The sequence below is a fragment of the Dermatophagoides pteronyssinus genome, unplaced genomic scaffold (assembly GCF_027571235.1).
Source record: "Dermatophagoides pteronyssinus isolate colony J.1.1.1.1 unplaced genomic scaffold, Derpt_VIB-CSIC_2022.12 sq0067, whole genome shotgun sequence".
Lineage (NCBI taxonomy): Eukaryota > Metazoa > Arthropoda > Arachnida > Sarcoptiformes > Pyroglyphidae > Dermatophagoides > Dermatophagoides pteronyssinus.
Window position 1 is genome coordinate 14,564 of NW_027461586.1, and position 21,666 is coordinate 36,229.

Here is a 21,666-nt window from a genome sequence, read left to right on the forward strand (position 1 = left end):
CAAACAAACAAACAAACATTCAACACATACTAATCAAGAAAAGGAAAAAAATTTTTCCCGTTTCAAAATTAATAATAATAATAATGAAAATGAAAAACAGAACACAGGACAGGTCAAAAATGTTATTAACATTTTTTTTTCGAATCAGGATCGATCAATACACATAGGATGCAAATTCATTACATACAAAGTGGGGGAAAAGTCAAAATTACATTACTTTTGGAGCGGCTATTTCGACATTATTTCCACAAAAAAAAATCCATATAATAATAATAATAATGTAGTTATTATCTTAGTCATCTTATTATTATTAGTCAAAAATGTTATAATAATCAGTTCAACAACAAAGAAAAAACAAAAATTCGTTGCTGTTGAGAGGTTAGGATTATCATTTCATTTCGGTGATTGACATAATCCGGTTATTTTGTTTTTGTTTTTTTGATGCAAGTAATAACTCAATTTGGAGAAATTTTTCGGGAAATTTTTTCCTTTACCCAAATGAATATCGAATCGATTTTTTCCAGCTCGCCATATCTCTTTCTCTTTTGTTTCGGCTTCGATATTGAAATTGCCCGAAGAAAAGTTTCCTGTCACTTTTTGTTTGCTACTTTCATCAACAAGTGATGTTACCCGAAAAAAAAGCGCTTCTGTTTCCAACAACAACAACAAGGCTATCAATCAAAAACAGTCCATTCAACAAAACAAAAGAAAAGGAAAAAACCATTGTTTTTTCTTTTACTGACCAACAGCGAAAAATCGGATCAAATGTTACATAATAATTGATGATTTTACAAACAAACAAACAAAAAGTTTAAAAGATCATATTTCATTTTTTGACTTTAAAAATTCAAAAACTGATGATGATGATGATGATGATGGACACATGCATATTAATTAATTTTTTTCATAATGTTTTTTTTTCATTGGAACAATATTTATATGTTTGAATTACAAGTAATAAGTGTTCTCGTTTAGTTGTTTATATTTAAAAAAAATGAAAGTGTTCTGTTCTGTTTTTTTTGGGACAAAAGTGTCATAGAAATTATCTGTGAAAAACAAAAACAAAACAAAAAAACAAAATGCAAAGTGTTTATCCATCATTATCATCATCAAATGATGATGATTATGGATTTTAGAAGCAAGAAAAATGAAAATTTTCGAGGTCGATTTGTTTAAGAAAAAAAAATGACATTTAAATTGAATTGAATTCTCCAAATTTTAAGTGAATCTCTCTCTCTCTCTCTCTTTGAAATGATATGATTTAAAAAAAGAAAAATTCTGATCTAAATAACGAACAAACGACGACGACGATAATGATGATGAAAATCATTTGTGAAACATGATATGATGATGTGTTAATGAAACACTGAAAATTCGTTCTTTCAAAACTTTTTTTTCAACGAAAAAGGTGTCATTCCTAATAATAAGTTCACAGTGTTTTTGAGTTTTAAAAAAAGTTCATATTACATAAACAACCATGAATGTCAAATCAAGTTCATCATCGCAGTTATCATTTAGAGAAGAAGAAGAAGAAGAAAAGTGTTACAATAATAAATTCATCATCGTCGTCATCATTTTTATTAGATCAATATCATCAGTTGAAGAAAATGAAACCAAGTTCATCATCATTTTGTTTGACAAAATGTTTTGTCCAAAAAATGATCCATGTGGTCATCGTCATCAAATGATGATGATTCCAAGAAGAAGAAAATCAAAATGAAGAAATCCATCCACAATGTATCCATCGTTGATCGATCGATTTCAGATTGGAAAACAACAACAAAAAACAATGTATCTAATCAGATTAGCGACAGGATCGATAGCTTATCTATGGATATCGCCTGTTGTTGTTACTTGCTATTGTTATTTGTAAAATGAACAAAATATTAGAGGCGCCAGAAATGATGATTTGTTTGGTTATACGGTTTGAAATGAGCCATGTTCAATTGATGATGATGATGATGAGATAATAATCACATTATCATCATCATCATGATCATCATCATATCGGAAATCACGAAATATTTGTATTTGGTGTGTGTGTGTGTGTGTTAATCCAAATCCAAAATTTACAAATGTTCATTTCCATCCTGTTTTAACCTAACCATCATTTCAAAATAGAGAAAATGTTTTTTTTTCTTGTTTGTTCCTTATTATTATCATCATATTTTAATTAATGACCATTCGGATTTAGCCAAAAAAAAAGTAAGCCATTTTTACTTCCAAACTTTTTTTTCACCTTTCGGTTATGTTACCGATCATCGATAGATGAATCGATCGATCGATCGAGATGTTGATTACCATGTTGCCGCATCAAACAAGAAAATGAAATCATCGATGAAACGCACGTAGTAATATTAGATGATGGTTTTTTTTAAATATTTTTGTCGCCCGTTTGGAAATTTCGTTCTCTCAATTTCCATCTTTATTTTTCCTATTTGATGCGTATAATATATATCTCTTTCTCTATGGATGCACGCGTTTTTTGCCTAAACGACGACGACTATTTGAACTCTGTTCAACTCGGTTGTTTTTTTTAATTTCTTTTTTTTTTTTGGAAATCATTATGGAACACTGTATAGCTAACGGGACAATCAATGAATTCAAACGAAAAAAAGTATAGAGAGATAGATAGGTCTAAATTGCTCTCTTTTTTTTCTGTTTTGTTTGTTTGTTTGTCCAAATCATAATGATGCACTCTTTTTTTTTGGCTGGTGGATCATGTTTTGTTTCACAGTGACAAGTGAAACGAGAAAACAATTTTCTGTTTTTCTGATGATCCGATTTTTTTGATGGTATATAAAAAGGAGTTCCAGGATCTTTAGTCGAACAAAAAAAATCATCATCATCATTTGAAGATAGATAATTCTTTCAATCTTCAAAAAATAAAAAATAATAAAAGGTAAAGTGTGTTTTCCAGCAAAAACAAAAAAATCAAAGTGTGTTTATATCAATCAGCCATCAATTTATTTTCAGTGTTTTCACTTTGTGTGTTTTCATCGATATTTTTTCCATTATTAATAACCGTGTTGTTTTTTTTTGTTTTCTTTTTCGTTTCTTTTTTTCTGGTCAACTTTAATTTTGTCATAATTAGATTGTTATTTTTTGGTGATTTTATTTGTCAATCACCATTTGATATTGATCCATTTATAAATAAATCATTCAAAAATGCTCAAGGTGAGTTCAATTGAAAACATTCGACCTTCAAGATTACTAATTGATCAAGTGATTTTCATTCTTATTTTTTTCCGGAATCAGTTCTTTATCTTATCCACAGCTGTTGTGCTGTGTAGTGCAAGTTATGGTGGTGGTGGCGGAGGTGGATATGGTGGCGGCGGTGGAGGAGGCGGAGGTGGTGGATACGGTGGATATGGTTCAATTGAAGCAGCAATCTATTCCAATCATAAAGTAGATGTTATACCAGTGCCAAGTAAAAAAGGCTATGGTGCACCAACATATATTGATGTACCTGGTGGTGCATTACCTGTTTATATTAATTTTCAATCACAATCATCACCTGTTTATGTTAAACAACAACATTATGGTATGAGTGGTTCATATCAAAAATCATATTCATATGATGAACCACATAAATTGGTACATGAAGTTACCAAACCAATTGTACAAGAAGTTCGTGAAGTTATTAAACCATATCGTAAAGTTGTACAAACAATTAAACCAGTTCATGAAGAAGTACTTACATTGGTACATAAAGGTGCAGGATACGGGGGTGGTGAAGGTTATGGTGGTGGTGGCGGAGGCGGTGGTGGTAAGTTTCAATAAATCATTATTTTTTTCAATGTTTTTTCAATGTTATTCATCAATGTATGTGATTGATAGGCTACGGAGGTGGCGGTGGAGGCTATGGCGGTGGTGGTCATGGTGGTGGTGGTGGTGGCGGCGGCTATGGTGGTGGTGGTGGAGGTTATGGAAGTGGTGGTGGTGGAGGAGGTGGAAAAGGTGGTGGTGGCTATCCAAAACCATATAAAGGTGCTGCAGCAATGGCTGGTGGTGGTTATGGTGGTGGTTATTAATAACTTTGAAAAAAATAAGATTTTTCGGTCTTTCGGTCAACAAACAAACAAAAAATGGTAAAACCAAAAAAACAGAAAAATGTTCACCTGAATCCAAAGATAAAACATACAAAAAAAACCATTTCATATCTCAAATTCAATAACTAAACATCATCTCAAACAATCCACCCACACCACACACACACGCATATACACCTGTATTTTTTCATCAAAATGTCGATCATATTGATGCGTCAAATCAAATCAGCAAAAAAACAAATCGTGTACGTCTGTGGATGTGTGTCTTGTGTCAAACGGAAAAAAAAACAGAAAAGAAACATGGGAGCACGTGTTTATCCTGACCTAAAGGGAAAACAAAACAAACGAAGAAGAAATTCAATCAAAGCTCACCATTTAAAAAATAATCACCTGTTATCATCATCATCATCATCATCAACATAATCATCATCCTCATCAATCGATCAAACAACATTTCCGTTTTTTTTTTCATTTCATTTCATTTCTTCCTAATCAATTTTCCTCAAATTTCTTGTTTATTATTATTATAATTATAATTTTTTCATCTTTGTTTTAATTAATTAATTATTTGTCATTTTTAATTATAATTTTTTTTGTTTATTAAATAAATTTTTTTTTATTTAAATTTTTTTTTGTTCAAACAAACACTTCACCATTCATTCATTCATTCAGTCATTCAGTCAATGAATGTTTGAAAAACGAAAAATTTTTCGAAAAATTTCCGAAAATTTTCTTTTTCTTCTTCCGACCAATACCTTGATCACGTTTTTTCCCCTATCATTTCTTTGCTTTGCTTTTCAATTGATAATGTTTGTTTGTTTGTTTGGCTCGATTTGGTTCTTGGTTTGTTTTCTTTTTCTGGGGTATATCATTAACACTAATTAATTATATATAGCTTAAAAGGGTTAAAAAGCCGAGGAAAAAAACCTCCATTTTTGAATCCAATTATCTCTGTTTAGATATTTATTTTTGAAAAGCCTAATGATGTTCTGTGTAAAGGGAAAAAAATCCATTATAAATATTTCCGTTATGGTTTTTCTTGTTTTCAAACCACACATACACACACACACACACACAAGAAAAACAACCATAAATATTGGCTTCGTTATCATCAATTTTCCTTCTTAAAGCTGATGATTATGATGATGATTTTTTTGTGTTGTTCCCACACAAACAAATGTAAAACATATTTAGTCAGTAATGATTTTCCTTTCATTTTTGGTGCACTTTTTTTCCCCGAAAAAAAACGAAGAAGAAGAATTACGTTTTCGAAAGAAGAAAAAATAATGATAATGTCTTTACCGGTCTCTTGAACACACGCATTTTCATTTCCTTTTTTCTACTTTGTTCGAGTTTTCCAGAAGAAAAAACACGCGTTTTTTCTATTGAAATTCTAAAAACTTAGGCGAAAAAAAAGGGTTAATTAGTGAGGATGATTTTGGTCTGTCATAATGACTTTTCTGATTCTAATCATTGTTTTCCCGATCATTTTTGTTATGTGATTTTTTTTGAATTTTGAAAAATTGAAAAACAAGCAAACAAAATCTTCATCGAAAAGCCTAATTAGAATGTAAAATTACATAATCATAATGGTTGTTGTTGTTGCTGGGTTTCAACGAAACAAGAAAAAACAAACACCGCAGCAACAAACAACTTTATTTCTTTTCTTTTTTTTTGTGTTCCTGGAACACACTGTATTTATCATTAAATTGATGATGATGATGATAAACGTTTTTTCAAAATGATGATCATTTTATTGGTTTTTCGTTTTCGTTGATCTGATCTGGACAACAACAACAACAACATAAAATTTGACCGAAAACATAGAAACAAAAACCAAGTCAGTCAAGTTTATGTTGCGAAAAATTTTAAAATTTTAAAAACTTTTTTCTTGATAAACTTTTTGATAATCAAAGTGTGGTTGATGATGGTGACCTTTCTTTCTTTCGTTTTTCTTTGAATAAATTTTTTTAAAATGTTTTTCATCGTAGTTTACGTATTCACACAGTTGCTGGACAACAACAACTGATGATTGTCATCCTAAAGTAAAGTGTTCCACTTTAAAAAAACAGTAACAGTAATAAAAATCATTACAAAATTTTTTTATAATTGAAAAGTGATAAGAATTACTTTATTATAATTTTTTATTTTTTTTAATAATTTAAAGTGACAAAAAAATAGACATTTGTTCGCTCGGACATTTATTATTTGAATTTGATTTTTTAAATATTCTGGGAGAATATATAGGTAATGTAATTAAGGTAATGTATGGGTGATACGATCATATAACAAAAAAATCAATGGAAAAAAAAGGGTATAATCTGAATGATGAATAGCTGAAAGAAGAAAGAAAGGGGAAGAAAAAATTGACCGCGAATCAAATTTATCATTATTAATCATTAATTAATTAATAAGTAGAATTTTTTTTATAAATGAAAAAATATATAAAGCTATTTTTAAATTAAAAGGGGAATATAATAATATTTAGTAATTATATAATAAATAAATAAGCTGCTGCTGCCGCTTTTAAATCCATTTCTCACAGTGTGTGTGTGAAAATGAAAATAAAAATGAAATATGACTGACTGTGTGTGTGTTTGTCTTTGTTTCATATATGCGATGATATGATATACATATCATATTTATGGCAATGGGATTTTGTTTGATTGAAACAAAATAATGTGATAAGAGAGAGGATTAATAAACGAAGAAAATTAACGAAGAATAATAATAATGAAAATGGAATCAGGAATCGGAAAAAGTTTTTGAATGAATGAAAAAAAATATATCTAAATATTGAACATTTGATATATATAAATATTGGTAGTAGCGGTGGTTCAGTAGTTATCGTTTTTTTTCGGACCAGATGTTATTGATAGCAGCTGATTGATGAAATAGTAGGAAATTTGCTTGATGATTTTGATTTGAAGTAGAGAGAGAGAGAGAGAAATGAGAGGGAAAAAAATTCAACAAAGTGTTCGAGGTAGATGACATTTGCAAAGGTGTGTTGATAATGATGATGTTGGTGGTTGGTTGGTTGTTTTTGATTATTTCTATCAGGTAATAATTGTACATGTTTCGGGCATACTTTCGGATAAATATTTTATTAAATCTTTAGTTGCTGCTGGACAATTTGTTAATTCAATTTCTTCTAATTGTCTCATACGTGTTATGAATGACATTCCAGTTATGGTTACATGTGAGCAACCTTTTTTTCCATCATTTTTTGTTTTTGTCCATTCCCAAAATCAGCAAAAGGAAGAAAAGTAAAAGAAAAAAAAACAAGACAAACACATTAAGTTAGCAAAAAGAAAATATATATGATGTTTATAAATAAAATGTTCCCTGATCAAGATAATCATGAACAACATACCTGCAATAGATAATGTACGTAATGATCGTAATGATGTTAATGCTTGCAAACCAAAATCACGAATCTGTGGACACCAACGTACTGATAAATGTTGTAGATTAGCCATTGTAGCTAAATATCCTAAACCAATATCGGTTACATGAAGACATCTGTATATGTGTGTGAAATTGGAGTAAAGAAAAAAAGAAAAAACAAAAGAAATGTATCATAATCCATGTAATTTGTGTGTGTGTGTTGGGTGATTGATGTTCAAACACATAGCCTAAAAATAAGTATTTTTTCTTTTAAAAAAAAGAAAATTTCAACAACAACAACCGTAAACGGAAAGAAAATTTGAAGCAAAAAAAAAGAAGGCAATCAGGAAGATTATTATCTTCATCATCATCATCATAATCAAGAAAAACGGAAAGAAAAAACATCACCAATCAACCAAAAAGTTGTTGATAATCATAATCATCATCATCATCAAAGTCTATGTTTGGGTCGAAATCAATCCATTTGTTGTTGTTGATGTTCGTCAATATAAATGAATTCATCAAGAGAAAAAAATTCATACCGGGCCCAAAAATTTTACCTTTTTCCCGAAAAAATAGACTAGACTAGAAAATCGACAACTAATTTGTTATAAATTATTAAGGGTTAAATTTGAATTTGAATCATATTTTTTATTCCCCTCTACTAATAACTTAGACAACAAATAATTCCAGGAACAAGGATGTTTTTAACACACACTTACACACACACACACACACACACACATAGGATATTCAAACCAAATAAGGTTATTATGTTGTTGTTGTGTGTTTATTATGATAATAATGATGATGAATAATTTTTTCTTTTCTGAATCAATTTATGGTTATTTTAGTTTGGTTTGCTGATTGAAAACATCTTTTATTGTGCAGGTTTGGTTTAATTTGAATATTTTTTCCCGATTTTTCTTTCATAATAGTTCCTAATGATGATGATGTTTAAACCATCATCATCATCATTAAAATACAATTTATCATAATAATCGATTGTCAACGTCAACAACAACAACAAAAATCGATTGATCGATCATCGATTTGTTGGACGAACAGAAAAAATGTTTTGATTTTTTTTCATAAATAGGCAAACAAAAATGCATGCAAATTTATGCAAATTTGCGGCTGCCACCATATCATTATTTAAAATGGAAACAAATTTGTCTGATCCAAGAAAAGTTGTCAAAGAATAAACAGCCAAAACAAACTAAACATAAATTATTATTATTATTATTATTATTTACACGATTCGAGGTTAATTAATTTCAACATGAACAACAACAGCAACAACAACAAAATTAAAAGTGAAAATTACAAATCCGAAAAGAAGAAATTTTCATGATTCAAAAGGTTATAAGTGAAAAATGAAAACATCTCTGATTGATTGATTGAAACAGTGTTGTGTGAACAAAATGCTTTTTTTCGAAATGAACAGATCACAGGTCAACACCGTCATTACAAATTATTATTTTCTGGCTAATGAAAATTGTATGATCAAGCAATTAGCTCAAGGCTTAATCATCATCATCATCAACGATGAAAATGAAAAAACAAAATGTCCAAAGGCAAATCGGAAATTACAAATGAAAAAAATCAAATCAAATTCGGTTAGTCAATGATTATTATTATTATTACATTTATTAAAAGCTAAACATTATTAAAACCTGTCGCTAATATTTGAACAAAAAATATTTTAATCTGGTTTCTCTCTTCCAAAATGGATAGCCAATCAGGAAAATAAAAACAAAAACAGGAAATTCAAAATCTTAATTTCTTAAGGTTATTTGAGAAAAATAAGAGCCTTTTTAACTCTGTAGATATTGCCTGGCCCTTAAGTTTTTTTTTGTTTCACAAAACGGTCAGCCAAAACTTTTTCATCATTACAATCGATATATGTTAATTCAATCGATTATCATATGAATTATTAATATTTAAAAAAAACAGGATGCTCTAAAAACAAAAACAAAAACAAAAAAACTGAAAACAATTCAATCAATCATATCGAGAAACCAAAAAAAAAAAGTATCTAAAACAGAAATAGAAGCAAAATTGATACAATAATAACAACAACAAGAAAGAATTTTTCAAAGAAAGAAAATGTCCTTGTTAAGATTCTTTTAAGTAGTAAGAAGAAGAAAAAAAAAATTGAAATAAAATTAATCTTTGCAGGCAGAGCAGAATTCCAAGTAACAAAATACTGTTATAAGGATTCTTTCAATTTACCCTGATGATGATCAAAAGACATTTTTATTTTGTTTGGGCGTTTTTTTTTGTTCTGTTCTTCACGTTATTTTCAAACATAGGATTAATGATTGAAAAAATAATAAAAACATTAAGGAAAACGAAAAGAAAACGAAAAAATCCAACCCAAAACACTTGGAATCACAAAAAAAAGGGATCAATATGTTTGATCTTAAATGAATGTTGAACCAGCACAGCAAAAAAAAAAAATCTTGATCCTGGCGACATATGAATTATGTAAGAGTTTTTTTCTTTTTTGTTCTCAGCAAAAAAAGAAATTTTAATTGTTTGGGTGGTGAACAGAACAGCGAAAAAAGAATTGAAAGAATTCCAGTTCTTCGAAGACACACACACACACACCCTGTTGTAATGATGATGATGAGAATTTAATAATTCATCATTCTTTCCTCAATCTCGATTGATCAATCGATTTCACAAGAAAAGAAAAATTCCCAGAAAAATAATAATGATATAAAGAAGAAGAACAATAATATAACATACCTATCCAATACTAATGTTTGTAATGTATCGGCTAAATCACAGGCAATAAATTCTAATGCAGCATCACTAATTCTTGGACACCAACTTAAATCTAATTGTTGTAGTTGTCGTAATTGTTCGGCAACAACTTCGATTGCATCATCAGTTACCTGTAATAAAATAAATAAATATTTTTTTATATTAATCATAATCAAATCAAATACAAATCAATCAAATATTATAACAATTACTTTTGAACAACCAGATAATGATAATGATGTTAAATTTGGTAATGAATGTGCAATATTAGCAACACCTTGATTAGTTATTTCCCAACAATGTTGTAATGTTAATATACGTAATGAATGACGTATTAATGATGTACTAAAATATGCCATTGCAATATCGGTTACATGATATGCCTATGAAATCCAAAAAAAAAAAAAAAATAAAAAATCAATCAGAATCAAATAGATTCAAATATTTGAAAAAAAATTCAAACCTGAAATTGAAATATTTCCAATGATGTTAATAGTTGACATAATATAGTAACAGTATCATCAGAAATATTAATACAATCTTGTATGGTTAATAAACGTAATTTTGGTACTAGACCAGACCAAAGACCTGAATTACTTAGTTCGTTACAACCTGAATTTAAAAAAAAAAAACAAAAACAAAAATGAGAAAATGAATGAAAAACAAAATCCAAATCAAACAAACCAATCAAATCAAATGAATGTAATGTTTTGGCAAATGTAGTTAATAAAATTTCTAAACCATTATCAGTAATAGTACCATCACGAATAATAATATGATTGATAATCGAATCATTGATTGTTTGTTGTTGTTGTTGTTCTTGTTCCTTAGAATTTGTCGTAATCATTTGATTATTATTATTATTATCATCATCATTTTGTTGATAAAAATGTTTAAAAAAATTAACCAATTCGACTAGATCATTATCACTTGGATTTTTTAAACAAATTTGTTGAAATTGTCTTAATTTGATTGAATAATATAAACGTTTACGTAATGGATTAATCAAAGATGATGATGATGATTTTTTATCCAATTTTAAATCATTATTATTATCAACAATATTTTGATCGGAATTCAATTCAAATGATGATGATGATTGATTGAAATTTAATAAATGAAAAACATTTGATTTATTTAAATCTAATGATTTTTTAGGTGTCGGTGGTGGTAATGGTGGCGAATATTTAAATAATTTGGCACTTTGTTCCATCATTATTGTATCATCATCAATATTGGTAATCTGTTGTTGTTGTTGTTGTTGTTCATTTTGTAATTTTTCCATTTGTCTTAATTCACCATAATGTATTGTAAATATTAAATCTTGCCAATAATTTTTATCCATATAAATAATATGACACCAGGTTTTACAGACCTATAAAAACAAAAACAGAGAATGAAAGAAAAAATGAAAGAATTTAATAAAGTTTTCTTCAAAAACTGCCAAATATTGCTTGATTTAACAATGATGTAATGTGGATGGTTGGTTTTCGTGGATCACAACCATTTTTAATCAAATCAATTTCTAGATCCTAGAGATAGAATCGGATGAATTGAAATCAGTGAAATCCAAAAACATTTTAGTGATAAGTGTGAAAAGCACACTTGCACTTGAAAAGCACTTAGAGTTAGTGTGTGATGTGATGTGATGTGATGTGTATATGTGACAATTACACACACAAACACATCACACCAAACAGAATCAAATGACCAAATGATTATTATTTTCAGTGTGTTCTCTTTCTTTGATAATGCTTGAATAATGACAAACAAACAAACAGAATCCATTTGGGGAAAAACAAAATGATAACACCAAAAAAATTTCATCATCAATCTGAGTCAAAGAAGAGAAAACAAAAAGTCAACTTCAAAATCATTTTGTTTGTTTTTTTTTCGGATTCCAAAAAAATTCTGTCATTAAAGTGGTACACAAACAATGATGATGATTGTACAGTGTATCTCAACCTGGCAATTCACACTGCTAAAGCATCATCATCATTACATCATCATCCATAAGGTTGCTAAAATGAAACAAATTTTTTTTCGTTAAATAATTATTATTATAATCGAAAAATTTTCTTGGAAAAAAACAATAACCAAAAACAACGGCACATTAAACTTGAAGAATTTCATTGTTTATAACGATAAACAACTGTTTATCTTCATTTTTTTTTGTTTATCAAATAGAAAAATTGCGTGATAATATATATCGGTGTGATCAGGGAAAAACAATGAAAAAAAATTCTGTGCGAAAAGATAAAGATAAAATCCTACAAACACTTGATTATCACATCGATTTCAGCTAAAAACTAAACAAACAAACAGAAAAAATTTCTGTTTGGGTTTATTCAAGTGAAAATTTTTTTTTCGCGGATAGTTTTGGGAATGAATGTTTACCCGAAAACTAATTATATATTGAAAACTTTTGAATTCTGTTCTATAGATAGAATTTAGCAGCAAAATTCTTTCGATTAAATCCAGCATAATATCAAATGAATGAAATTCAAGAGATTTTGAACCTTTTCGCTGTTGTGAAATAAAAAAAAACAGAAAATTTCAAAATGTCCTCAAATGTATCATTGATCATGTTTATATAAAAATGAAGAATTAATAACTTTATATCCTTAATATTTTGGGAAAAAAATCGATCAATAAATCAATCAATAAATCGATTTTATCGATGACCATAATTTTTGGTGATCTTATCAAAGATTGAGAAAATATTTGCTTCGGTTAGAAATTGGAACTATGGAATGATAATATTGATATTCACAAGGACAATTGAAAATGATTACTAAACATCAATTTCTTTAAGAGTTTTTATTTTCTCCCTCAAACTACATTTTTTTTGGCTAATAGAAGAATATCTTTTCAATACAAAACAAAAAAGGCCATCATCATTTATCAATTGAGAAGAAAAAGAAGGGAAAAAATCGACCATGCGCTTTGTTTTTCATGTAAAAAATTTTATAGCTTTTTTTTCTATGTGTAAAAAAAAATACTTTACCTGTGAAAAACGACAAAATTCGGCTATCGAATCATTCGACAATGATAATGTTGTAGTTGTTGTTGATGATGATGATGATGATGATAATGATAAATGATGATAACATTTTGGAAAAAAATGTTCACGTAAAAATTCAACATTTAAAAATAATTCCGATAATGTTATCGGTTTACGTAGATTTAAAAGATAATTTTTCAATCGTGCTCGTTGTGTTTTTGGTGGTGCTTTCGGTGGTGGTCCATTACGTGATAAACGTCTTTGTTGTTGTTGTGGAATGTTGGCCGATGATGATGATGATGATGATGCGGCAGTAGATGTTGTCGTTGATTTAATAGCCATCGATGTACCGGATGTCATTAATGTTTGATTCTGTTGTTGTTGCTGATGTAATAACGTCATTGGATTTGTAGTAGCATCAACATTATCAGTAGATACCTGACTACTGCTACTACCTGAAGATTTACTACCTGCACAGAAAAAAAAACGAAAAAATAAAATAAATTGAAGACACATAACACTAAAGAATAAAAATTTACTTTTCAATGGTGATAATAATATTTTTTCACTATTATTTTTAAATACACGAAAAGCACCACCGATAGCTGAACGGGCACCAAATGTTGATGTTGATGATGATGATGTTGATACTTTTTGCTGTTCATCTGAACATCCGCTATTCACACCGGTTGACGATGATGATGATGATGATGATGCTAAAGTAGATGATGCGGATGTGGAAACGGAATTTAATGTTTGTGTTGTTCCCATTTGTTGTTGTTGTGGATTATTGTTATAGGGGTTTCACACTAGCAGCAATGTGAATGAAATATTTCAAATGCAATATTTCAGTCCATTTCAACCTTATGGGCTGAAATATTTTCGTGTATATATTTCATGAAATATTGCTGTAGTGTGAAACCCCTATTATTATTATTAGCTGCATTTTGTTGTTGTTGTTCTTTCAATGTTGTTGTTGTTGATTTAGTTCGACCAATAACGGATGTTGTTGTATTTGATGATGTTGTCGACGAAGATGATGCGGATGATGATGAAACAGAAAGACCATTAAAACAACGTGATAATTCAGCTGCTGCACGTTTTGAAAATGATGATACTTCGGCCGACATACTACCTATTGTTGATAATAATGATAAACAACGACTACAGCTACCAATACTATTATTCTGACTACGTCTAATGGCACGAAATGCGGCCAATAAACAAGCCGTTGTCGATTGTTTTTTCGATGATCGGGATGATTGTGTTGTTGATGCGTTTTTTTGATGCGGCTGTTGGTTTTTTTCTTGCTTCACAGTTTTATCCTTGTACGATGATAATAATAACGCTTCAGATGTTTCAATATTTTCTCTTTCCACGTCAATAGTGATATTATTTTCGAAAAAAACTTTTGATTCAATTTTGTTTGTATCACTATTTTCGTCTTCGTAACTATCGTCGTCGTCTACGTTTTGATCACTTTCGATTATTATTATTGAATCCAGAACCGAAAATTTAATTTAAAACAAAATTTTTTCTCTATTTACGTTTGAACAATTCTGACAAAACAGACAACAGACAAAGTATAGGAAAAAAATTGAATTAAAAACATCATCATCATAATCATATTGTAATAATAAATTGAATAAGATTTTGATTTGATTTTAATTTTGGAGAATTCAAAATCTAAAATAGAATATTCTGTTCTGTTCTGAGTATATTTTTTTCATCAATATCATCATCATAATCATCTCAATGACTTCAACATTCCAATCCAATCATATATGATATATGATTGACAATGAAATGAAATTCAAGATTAAAATTGCAAATTTTTTTTCATCATATATCATATCGATGATGATGAGGATATCAATTTTCGTCTTTTATCATCATTATTATTATTATGATGATAATTGAAATTCCTTTCTGCTTTATCCTACACACACACAAGAATAAATATTTGTCAACAAAGTTTTGACATCTCTCTCTCTCTCTCTCTCTTTGGTTCACACATCGTTTGATGAATCTTTTTTTTTCATTTGTTGACGTAATAATTTCATATTTTCATCAATATTCGCCAACAACAACAACCAGAAAAAAAGACGAGTAGTGTTTACAGAATCATTTAAAAACGTTCATTATTATTATCCATCATTTCAGTTCATCAAATAAGAATCATCACCAGAAAATAATTATTTAAGATCAAAGTTCATCAAGAATTTCAATGAAGTGCGAAACAAAACAAACAAAAAAATACGCAAATTCAAAAACAAAAATTCAAATTTGCAAAACCACGAACGAAAAGTCAAGTCTACGAATTTTATTTGATTGTCTTTTTTGTTTATCTAATCAAATAGTGTTTGTTAAAACAATGTTTACATATTGGATTGACTTTTTTGCTTGGTTGGTTTGTTTGGAATCAAGAATTGTCCTGAAAACTTTTCTGTTTTCTGTTTTGTTTTTTCAAGAAAACTTTTTATCTCGAATGAATCAAGAAAAAAGCAGATAGGTTCGAGTTGATAAAAATAAAATGTTTGTTTTTTTATCTGGGTAAAAAACAAATACAGTGGTACCTCGGTTAACGAATACCTCGGTTAACGAAATTTTCGGTTAACGATTTCGGTCAGGAAACCGTTAACGACGATTTTTTCGGTTAACGATGATTAAAAAACAAGTATTGCATTGTATTTCGGTTAACGAACATTTCGGTTAACGACGGTTTTTCAGGAACCGATCATCGTCGTTAACCGAGGTACCACTGTATAAACTTCTTTCCCAAACAAAACAAAAAAGGATTCTTTGTATATGATGTGCGAAAAAAAAAGTTAATGAAGATCATCAGATATTGAAAAGTTCTGACAACAACAAAGAGATGATGATATCAGTTTTCTCAGAAAAAAGAAGATTATTATGTTTGAAATAATGTTTGAATGGTAAATGAATGAATGAAATGATGCTAAAAATGTCCAAGTTTTCTGCCATCATGAACCAGATGATCATCGGGCAGAGCTGAAAGAATTTCTTCTGACAAAACAAAAAAAAAAGAATTTCTTTTTTGGAATTTGAGATTCTTTTTGAAAACAAAAATTCTTTCAAATTTGAAAAATATGAAAAGTTTCAAATAACATAAGAAAACAAAAAATTTCAAAGTTTCAAGTTTTAAAAAAATTCAATTCAATTCTTATTGAAATGTTTATTTTTGGGATTTTTTTTCTTCAAACAACAAAACAACAACGACAACAAAAAACCTGACATGACATAAAAAATAAATTGAATTTTGAGCCAAAAAAAAGTCATGACAGATGCAAAAACATCCATAATCTTAATTGATAATTTTCAATCTATACATTTATCGAGAGAGAAAACAAACAAAGAAAATTTCAAAGTTCAAAGTTTCAATGGAATAATGTTTCCCATTCCTTTTTCCTTGCTCCATATATTTCCATAGAATAATCAAAAAAGAACTCAGCTCATAAATTATCAATTTTTCATTCACCGGATGTAACCAAAAAAAAAAGAAGAAGAAGCCATCCTCATCATCAACATTAACATTGAAATGTAATAAGATGGAAAAAATTAATTGGAAAAAAAATCTCATTATTTTGTTTTGTTTGAAGGGGAAAAATCCACCTACCTACCAACCTTATCTTATCTTACCTGAAGATAAAGAGAGAAATGAGAAAAAATTTTTCTTCCAAAGATGCTATTTTCATTATACAAATATACGAATAAAATAAAAAAGATTCAACAACCAGAAACAAAATAGCCTTGTTTCTGTTTCTGTTGGAACAAACAAACAAAAACAAAAACAAACAAGCAAACAAAAAAACTTTTGGCTTGTTTTTTTTCGTCTATTCATTCGAAGAATATTAACAACAACAAAAAAAAACCTAAATGAGAATACAAGCAAATGATGACGACAACAAACAACAAACAACAACCAAATCTAATCTAATCAAAAAACAAAACAAAATAAAAAAATCTATTTTGATCTATATTTTTTCATTGGTCTACCTCTCTCTCTCTCTCATCATTTGTCTTATAATAAAAAGAATATTCTATGTTTCAATGTTGTTAATATTATCGATCGAGAATGTTTTCATGAGAATGTTTTTTGTTTCTTTGACTTTTTTTCCAGAGAAAAAAAACAAAGGAGAAAAACTCTGTATATATTCACTGTCAATCAATTTATTCTTGTTCAGAATATTCTTGTTATATTTCGAAAAAAATTCAGGTTCCCGAGTGGATAAAAAAAATTCATGAATATAGACACAACCTTGAATATCTCCCTTCTATTCAGCTATAGAAAATTGAAACAAATTTTCTATTTGATAATTCCAACTAACGAAAAAAAAACATTTAACACCCACGTTCTATCTCACTAAATCTTATTCCATCGTTTTCACCAGAACAAAAAAACCTTCCTATTCTGACATTAATTTTTATTAGTCAAGTGAAAAAAAATTCTAGAAATTTATTTCAAAACAACCCTTTCCTCACCAACACACTATTCATATATGAATTTAATTTAATAACTAAAAACCTTTTCATTTATAATATGAAAAAATTCACTATACAAACACACAATCATCATCATCATTAAAACGTAATTGAATGTTTTTTTCTGTTCTGGTTACAGTCAGTTAAAAAGTAAAAAAAATACATAAAATTTTAAAAATTCTGAACATCCTTTTTCATCATTATCATTATTGTTATTCATGTTTTTCTTCTCTCTCGGTTATTCAGTGGATAAATAATAATAATAATAATAATGCCTCTCATAAATATTCGGAAAACAATACATACAGTAATTTCTTGACAGGCGATGCTATTTTTACACCTGCCATTTGTTTGGTCTACCAACCAGACAACCAGAAAACTAAAAAACATCTCAGCAAACAGCTTGTAAATGTGTTATGTCAAACAAAAAAATGCAAACCAGAAATGAATGAATGAATAAAAAACCAAACTTTTTCCCTGAAAAAAATGATAAATGAATGGTCGACACACACACCAAACACCCACTTACATACTCATACAATGAAACAGAATTTCAGAAAAAATGTTTAAATTTTTTTTCATACTTGTATCATCTTCTTTCTCTCACACAGAATTTCATCGATTCAAACAAGAATATTCTAAAGAATATATATTCAGTACAATCTTTTTGGCAATTCAATTTTGAAAATGGAATTTTCTTTCTTTTTCTCTCTCTCTCTATCTTTTGAAAAATATTGTAGGTTTCGTGACCACAATGTAAAACAATATTGGGGCAAAAGAAAAAATCGAAAAAACATAACTTATCATATAACTGTCGATAAGAAAAAAAATTTTTTGTTGAAAAGCTGCGAATACCTGTGTAAGAAAAACAAAAATCAATACCTAAATTTTTTGGATTTTTTTTCTTCCCTATGGAAAATAATAATTTATTGATATGTTTCAACGTCTTTTTTTTCATACAAAGACAATTATTACAAATGCCATCGGCATTATTATTAAAAAAAAATGTCTACAATGTAGACTCTACACTACAAAATTATTAATCGAACGATTCAGAAAAAATATATTTAACTAATACAATGTAATGGACCAGAACCAGAGAAAAACGAATGAAAATGTCGATAAAAAATACGTTTGTTTTTTTGGCTGACTATTCAGTTCTATATTTGCGATATAGGTATATGAATTTTAGTAAAACATCACATCGGGTTGTTTTTTTCTGCCCGAAATACAATAACAATAATGGACCATTTTATTGAGAGAGAGAGAGAGAGAAAAAAAAATGTGAAGAGCAGCATCAATTTGTTTATGGAAACAAACAAGACAAACGAAGCTATGATTTTCAATGCCATTAACAATCACATCAACACTATGATGATGATGATGGCCATTATTTTTATTTATTTATTTGATTTTAGCATCTTCAAAATGGGAAAAAAAAATTTCCCTTGAGAATTATCGAATTGAATCGGGTAGTTTTTTTCTTTGCTTTGTTGGTAGGTTGTTGTTGTTGTTGTTGTTGCACTCGATCAATCGATTTGATTCTTTCTTTTTTTACTTGAATTTCAACAACAACAACAACAACAGCAACAACAGTAGCAGCAACAATTCGTAAATCCATTTCAAAATACAAAATAATAATCTAATAATAATCATTAAAGTAAAAATTATTATTATTGATCCATACTCTACTATCGATTTATCGAAAAGATGTTGTTTTTTAAACAATGTGAATGTATTTTGGAGAATTTTTTTTTCTTTTCCCCGTTAAAATTATTCCCAAATGGAAGATTCTTTGGAATATTTCGTAATTTGTTTTGTAGTTTCGTTCATCATCTTCATCAAGGTAAAACAAAATCAAAATCATTTGTTTAATGAAAAATGATTGGCGTTTGCTGTTGTTTTTTGCTGAAAAATTCTGATGAAAAAAAGGATTCTCTTTATATGTTTCAATTTTGCTAATTTACACTTATTTTTTCGGTTGAATACATCTTTGTTTTTTATAATTCAAACATAAGAAATTCAACGTGTGTGTGTGTGTGTGGTGCATATATACGATTCTCTATATATGTGATGATTGCATAGGTAATTGTACAGAATTTCTACCTAACAACCAATGATGAAGATGAAAACGAAAAGAAGAAGAACTTGAAAGTCAATTCAAGCACAAAATAAAATAAAATAAATTTTTTTCTGTTTTTTAAACCGAAAATTCTCAATAATTCTACAGAATTAAGATGAAAACAGTGAAAGAAAGAAAATGTCAACGTTTCAAATTTTCTAGCTGTTTGAACATTGTCGAAAGAGCGAATAAAAATTGAAATTTTAAATTTTCGCTTTCATCCGATTTAAAAAACAATTTGCCCTTCAACCACACACACACATTGATTGCATATATTTAATCTTTTCGTATACAATATGAACGACGACGGTTAAAACAAACAAAAATCAAATCAAGTTTGACAGAAGAAAAAAAACAAACAGAAAATTCATCATCATCATATGATAATGATTAAAAATAGAATTCAAAATCTGATCAGATTGATTTTCATTTCGAAAAAAACTTACCTTATTTTGTTTGGTTGGTTGGCTGGCTGGTTGATTTGAGGTGTCGTTTGTTTTCTCACTATTTTTGTTTGTTTGTTATGACTTTTTATCTAAATTCGGTGGTAAACTTTGATTGTTGTGGTTCAATCGATGAATAAACAATTATTTATAATGATGATTATGACATTTTTGACTGATTCAAGATATTCTGGTTGTGTTTCTCTTGGTTTCTCAGGAATATTCTACACCTTAAAGAAGAGTGGAAAAGAGAAAAGAAAAAGATTACAGGAATCATTCACAGAATCATTAATCAATAAAAGAACCAAAATGAAATAATAATAAAGATGATAATGATAACGACGACAACAACAACCAACAAAAAAAACAACAACTTTTAAATGTTAGAAACTTGAAATAAGAAGAAAAAATATATACCAGGAAGATGGTGATGATGAATTTCAATGATTCTGGTCACGCACAATGTTGTTGTTGTTCAAGTTGTTGTTCAAATCATAATTATTTTGGATATAAAATTCTCTCTCTCTCTTTTTCATTTGTCGGCATTTTATTCAGTCGTTTTTCTTTTCTTTAATTCTGAAATGAATGAATTTTTCAAATTGTAAAGTAAAGAAAATTTACCGGATTATCCGGTTATTGAATGAGGATTGATTTCGTTCGGGGTAAATTCCCGAAAAACTATCGATAAAATATTATCAATTTGATTGATGTTTTTTTTCTGGATTTTCTGGGTTTTTCTGCTGATGAAATTCAAACAACAACAACAAAAACGAAAAAATCAATCGTTGTTTGTTTGTTGTTGTCGTCTTCAAAACCTCATGGATACGAAAACATACACAAACATACACAGAATCGCACACACACAGATCATCAACGATATAAAACATAGAACCAAAAACAAAAAACAAAACAAAACAAAAAAACAAAATGAGAATGAAATATACATACCAGAATAAGCAGAATTTGACAAACAAACGTCAAAAATTTTTTTGTTTTTGGGCGCAAGTTTGTTATGGAAGTCAGCACAAGCAGAGTTTTTGGTGTTCGAACATCAAAACACACAAACAACAATTTGGGTTCGGTCAATGTTTTTTCGGTTTACTTATTCGATATGCTTCTCCTACAGAATGGATCCAGTGACATCATCATCATCACCACTACCACCATTGCCAACAACAACAACAACAAACATTTGAAGAATTTTCAAACACAGTTATTTTTTTGGGTAAAAAAGAAGAAAAAAAAACCGGATTCAAACCAAACAAACAAGCAAAAAAAAGTTCACTATGAAAACTAAAATAACCGATAACGGTGATATCAAAAATGTTGATTTTGTTGTTGATGATGATGATGATGATGATGATGCTGTAATATTTTGGCTCA

At 28.7% G+C, this 21,666-nt stretch overlaps 2 protein-coding genes across 3 annotated transcripts; one reads left to right on the top strand and one right to left on the bottom strand.

Moving 5' to 3' along the window:
• The first annotated feature begins 2,816 nt into the window (after window positions 1-2,816).
• Window positions 2,817-4,293, top strand: LOC113790028 (uncharacterized). Its single transcript, XM_075824324.1, has 4 exons — window positions 2,817-2,902; window positions 3,095-3,177; window positions 3,259-3,769; window positions 3,841-4,293. Exons 2-4 carry the CDS (start codon window positions 3,169-3,171, stop codon window positions 4,032-4,034), a joined length of 714 nt encoding a protein of 237 aa, XP_075680439.1. The 5' UTR covers window positions 2,817-2,902; window positions 3,095-3,168; the 3' UTR covers window positions 4,035-4,293.
• Window positions 4,294-7,029: 2,736 nt separating this feature from the next.
• Window positions 7,030-21,556, bottom strand: LOC113790030 (uncharacterized). 2 transcript variants are annotated; one of them, XM_075824317.1, is made up of 10 exons: window positions 21,232-21,556; window positions 20,287-20,513; window positions 13,755-14,774; window positions 13,219-13,685; window positions 10,896-11,586; window positions 10,675-10,823; window positions 10,424-10,594; window positions 10,194-10,342; window positions 7,426-7,574; window positions 7,030-7,260 (listed from the first exon to the last, which is right to left on the bottom strand). In XM_075824317.1, the coding sequence occupies exons 3-10, from the start codon at window positions 13,984-13,986 to the stop codon at window positions 7,109-7,111; spliced, it is 2,160 nt and encodes a 719-aa protein (XP_075680432.1). In that variant the 5' UTR covers window positions 13,987-14,774; window positions 20,287-20,513; window positions 21,232-21,556; the 3' UTR covers window positions 7,030-7,108. The 2 variants fall into 2 exon arrangements, with proteins under 2 accessions (XP_075680432.1, XP_075680431.1); XM_075824316.1 differs by lacking the exon at window positions 21,232-21,556 and adding an exon at window positions 20,701-21,190.
• Between the last annotated feature and the right edge of the window lie 110 nt (window positions 21,557-21,666).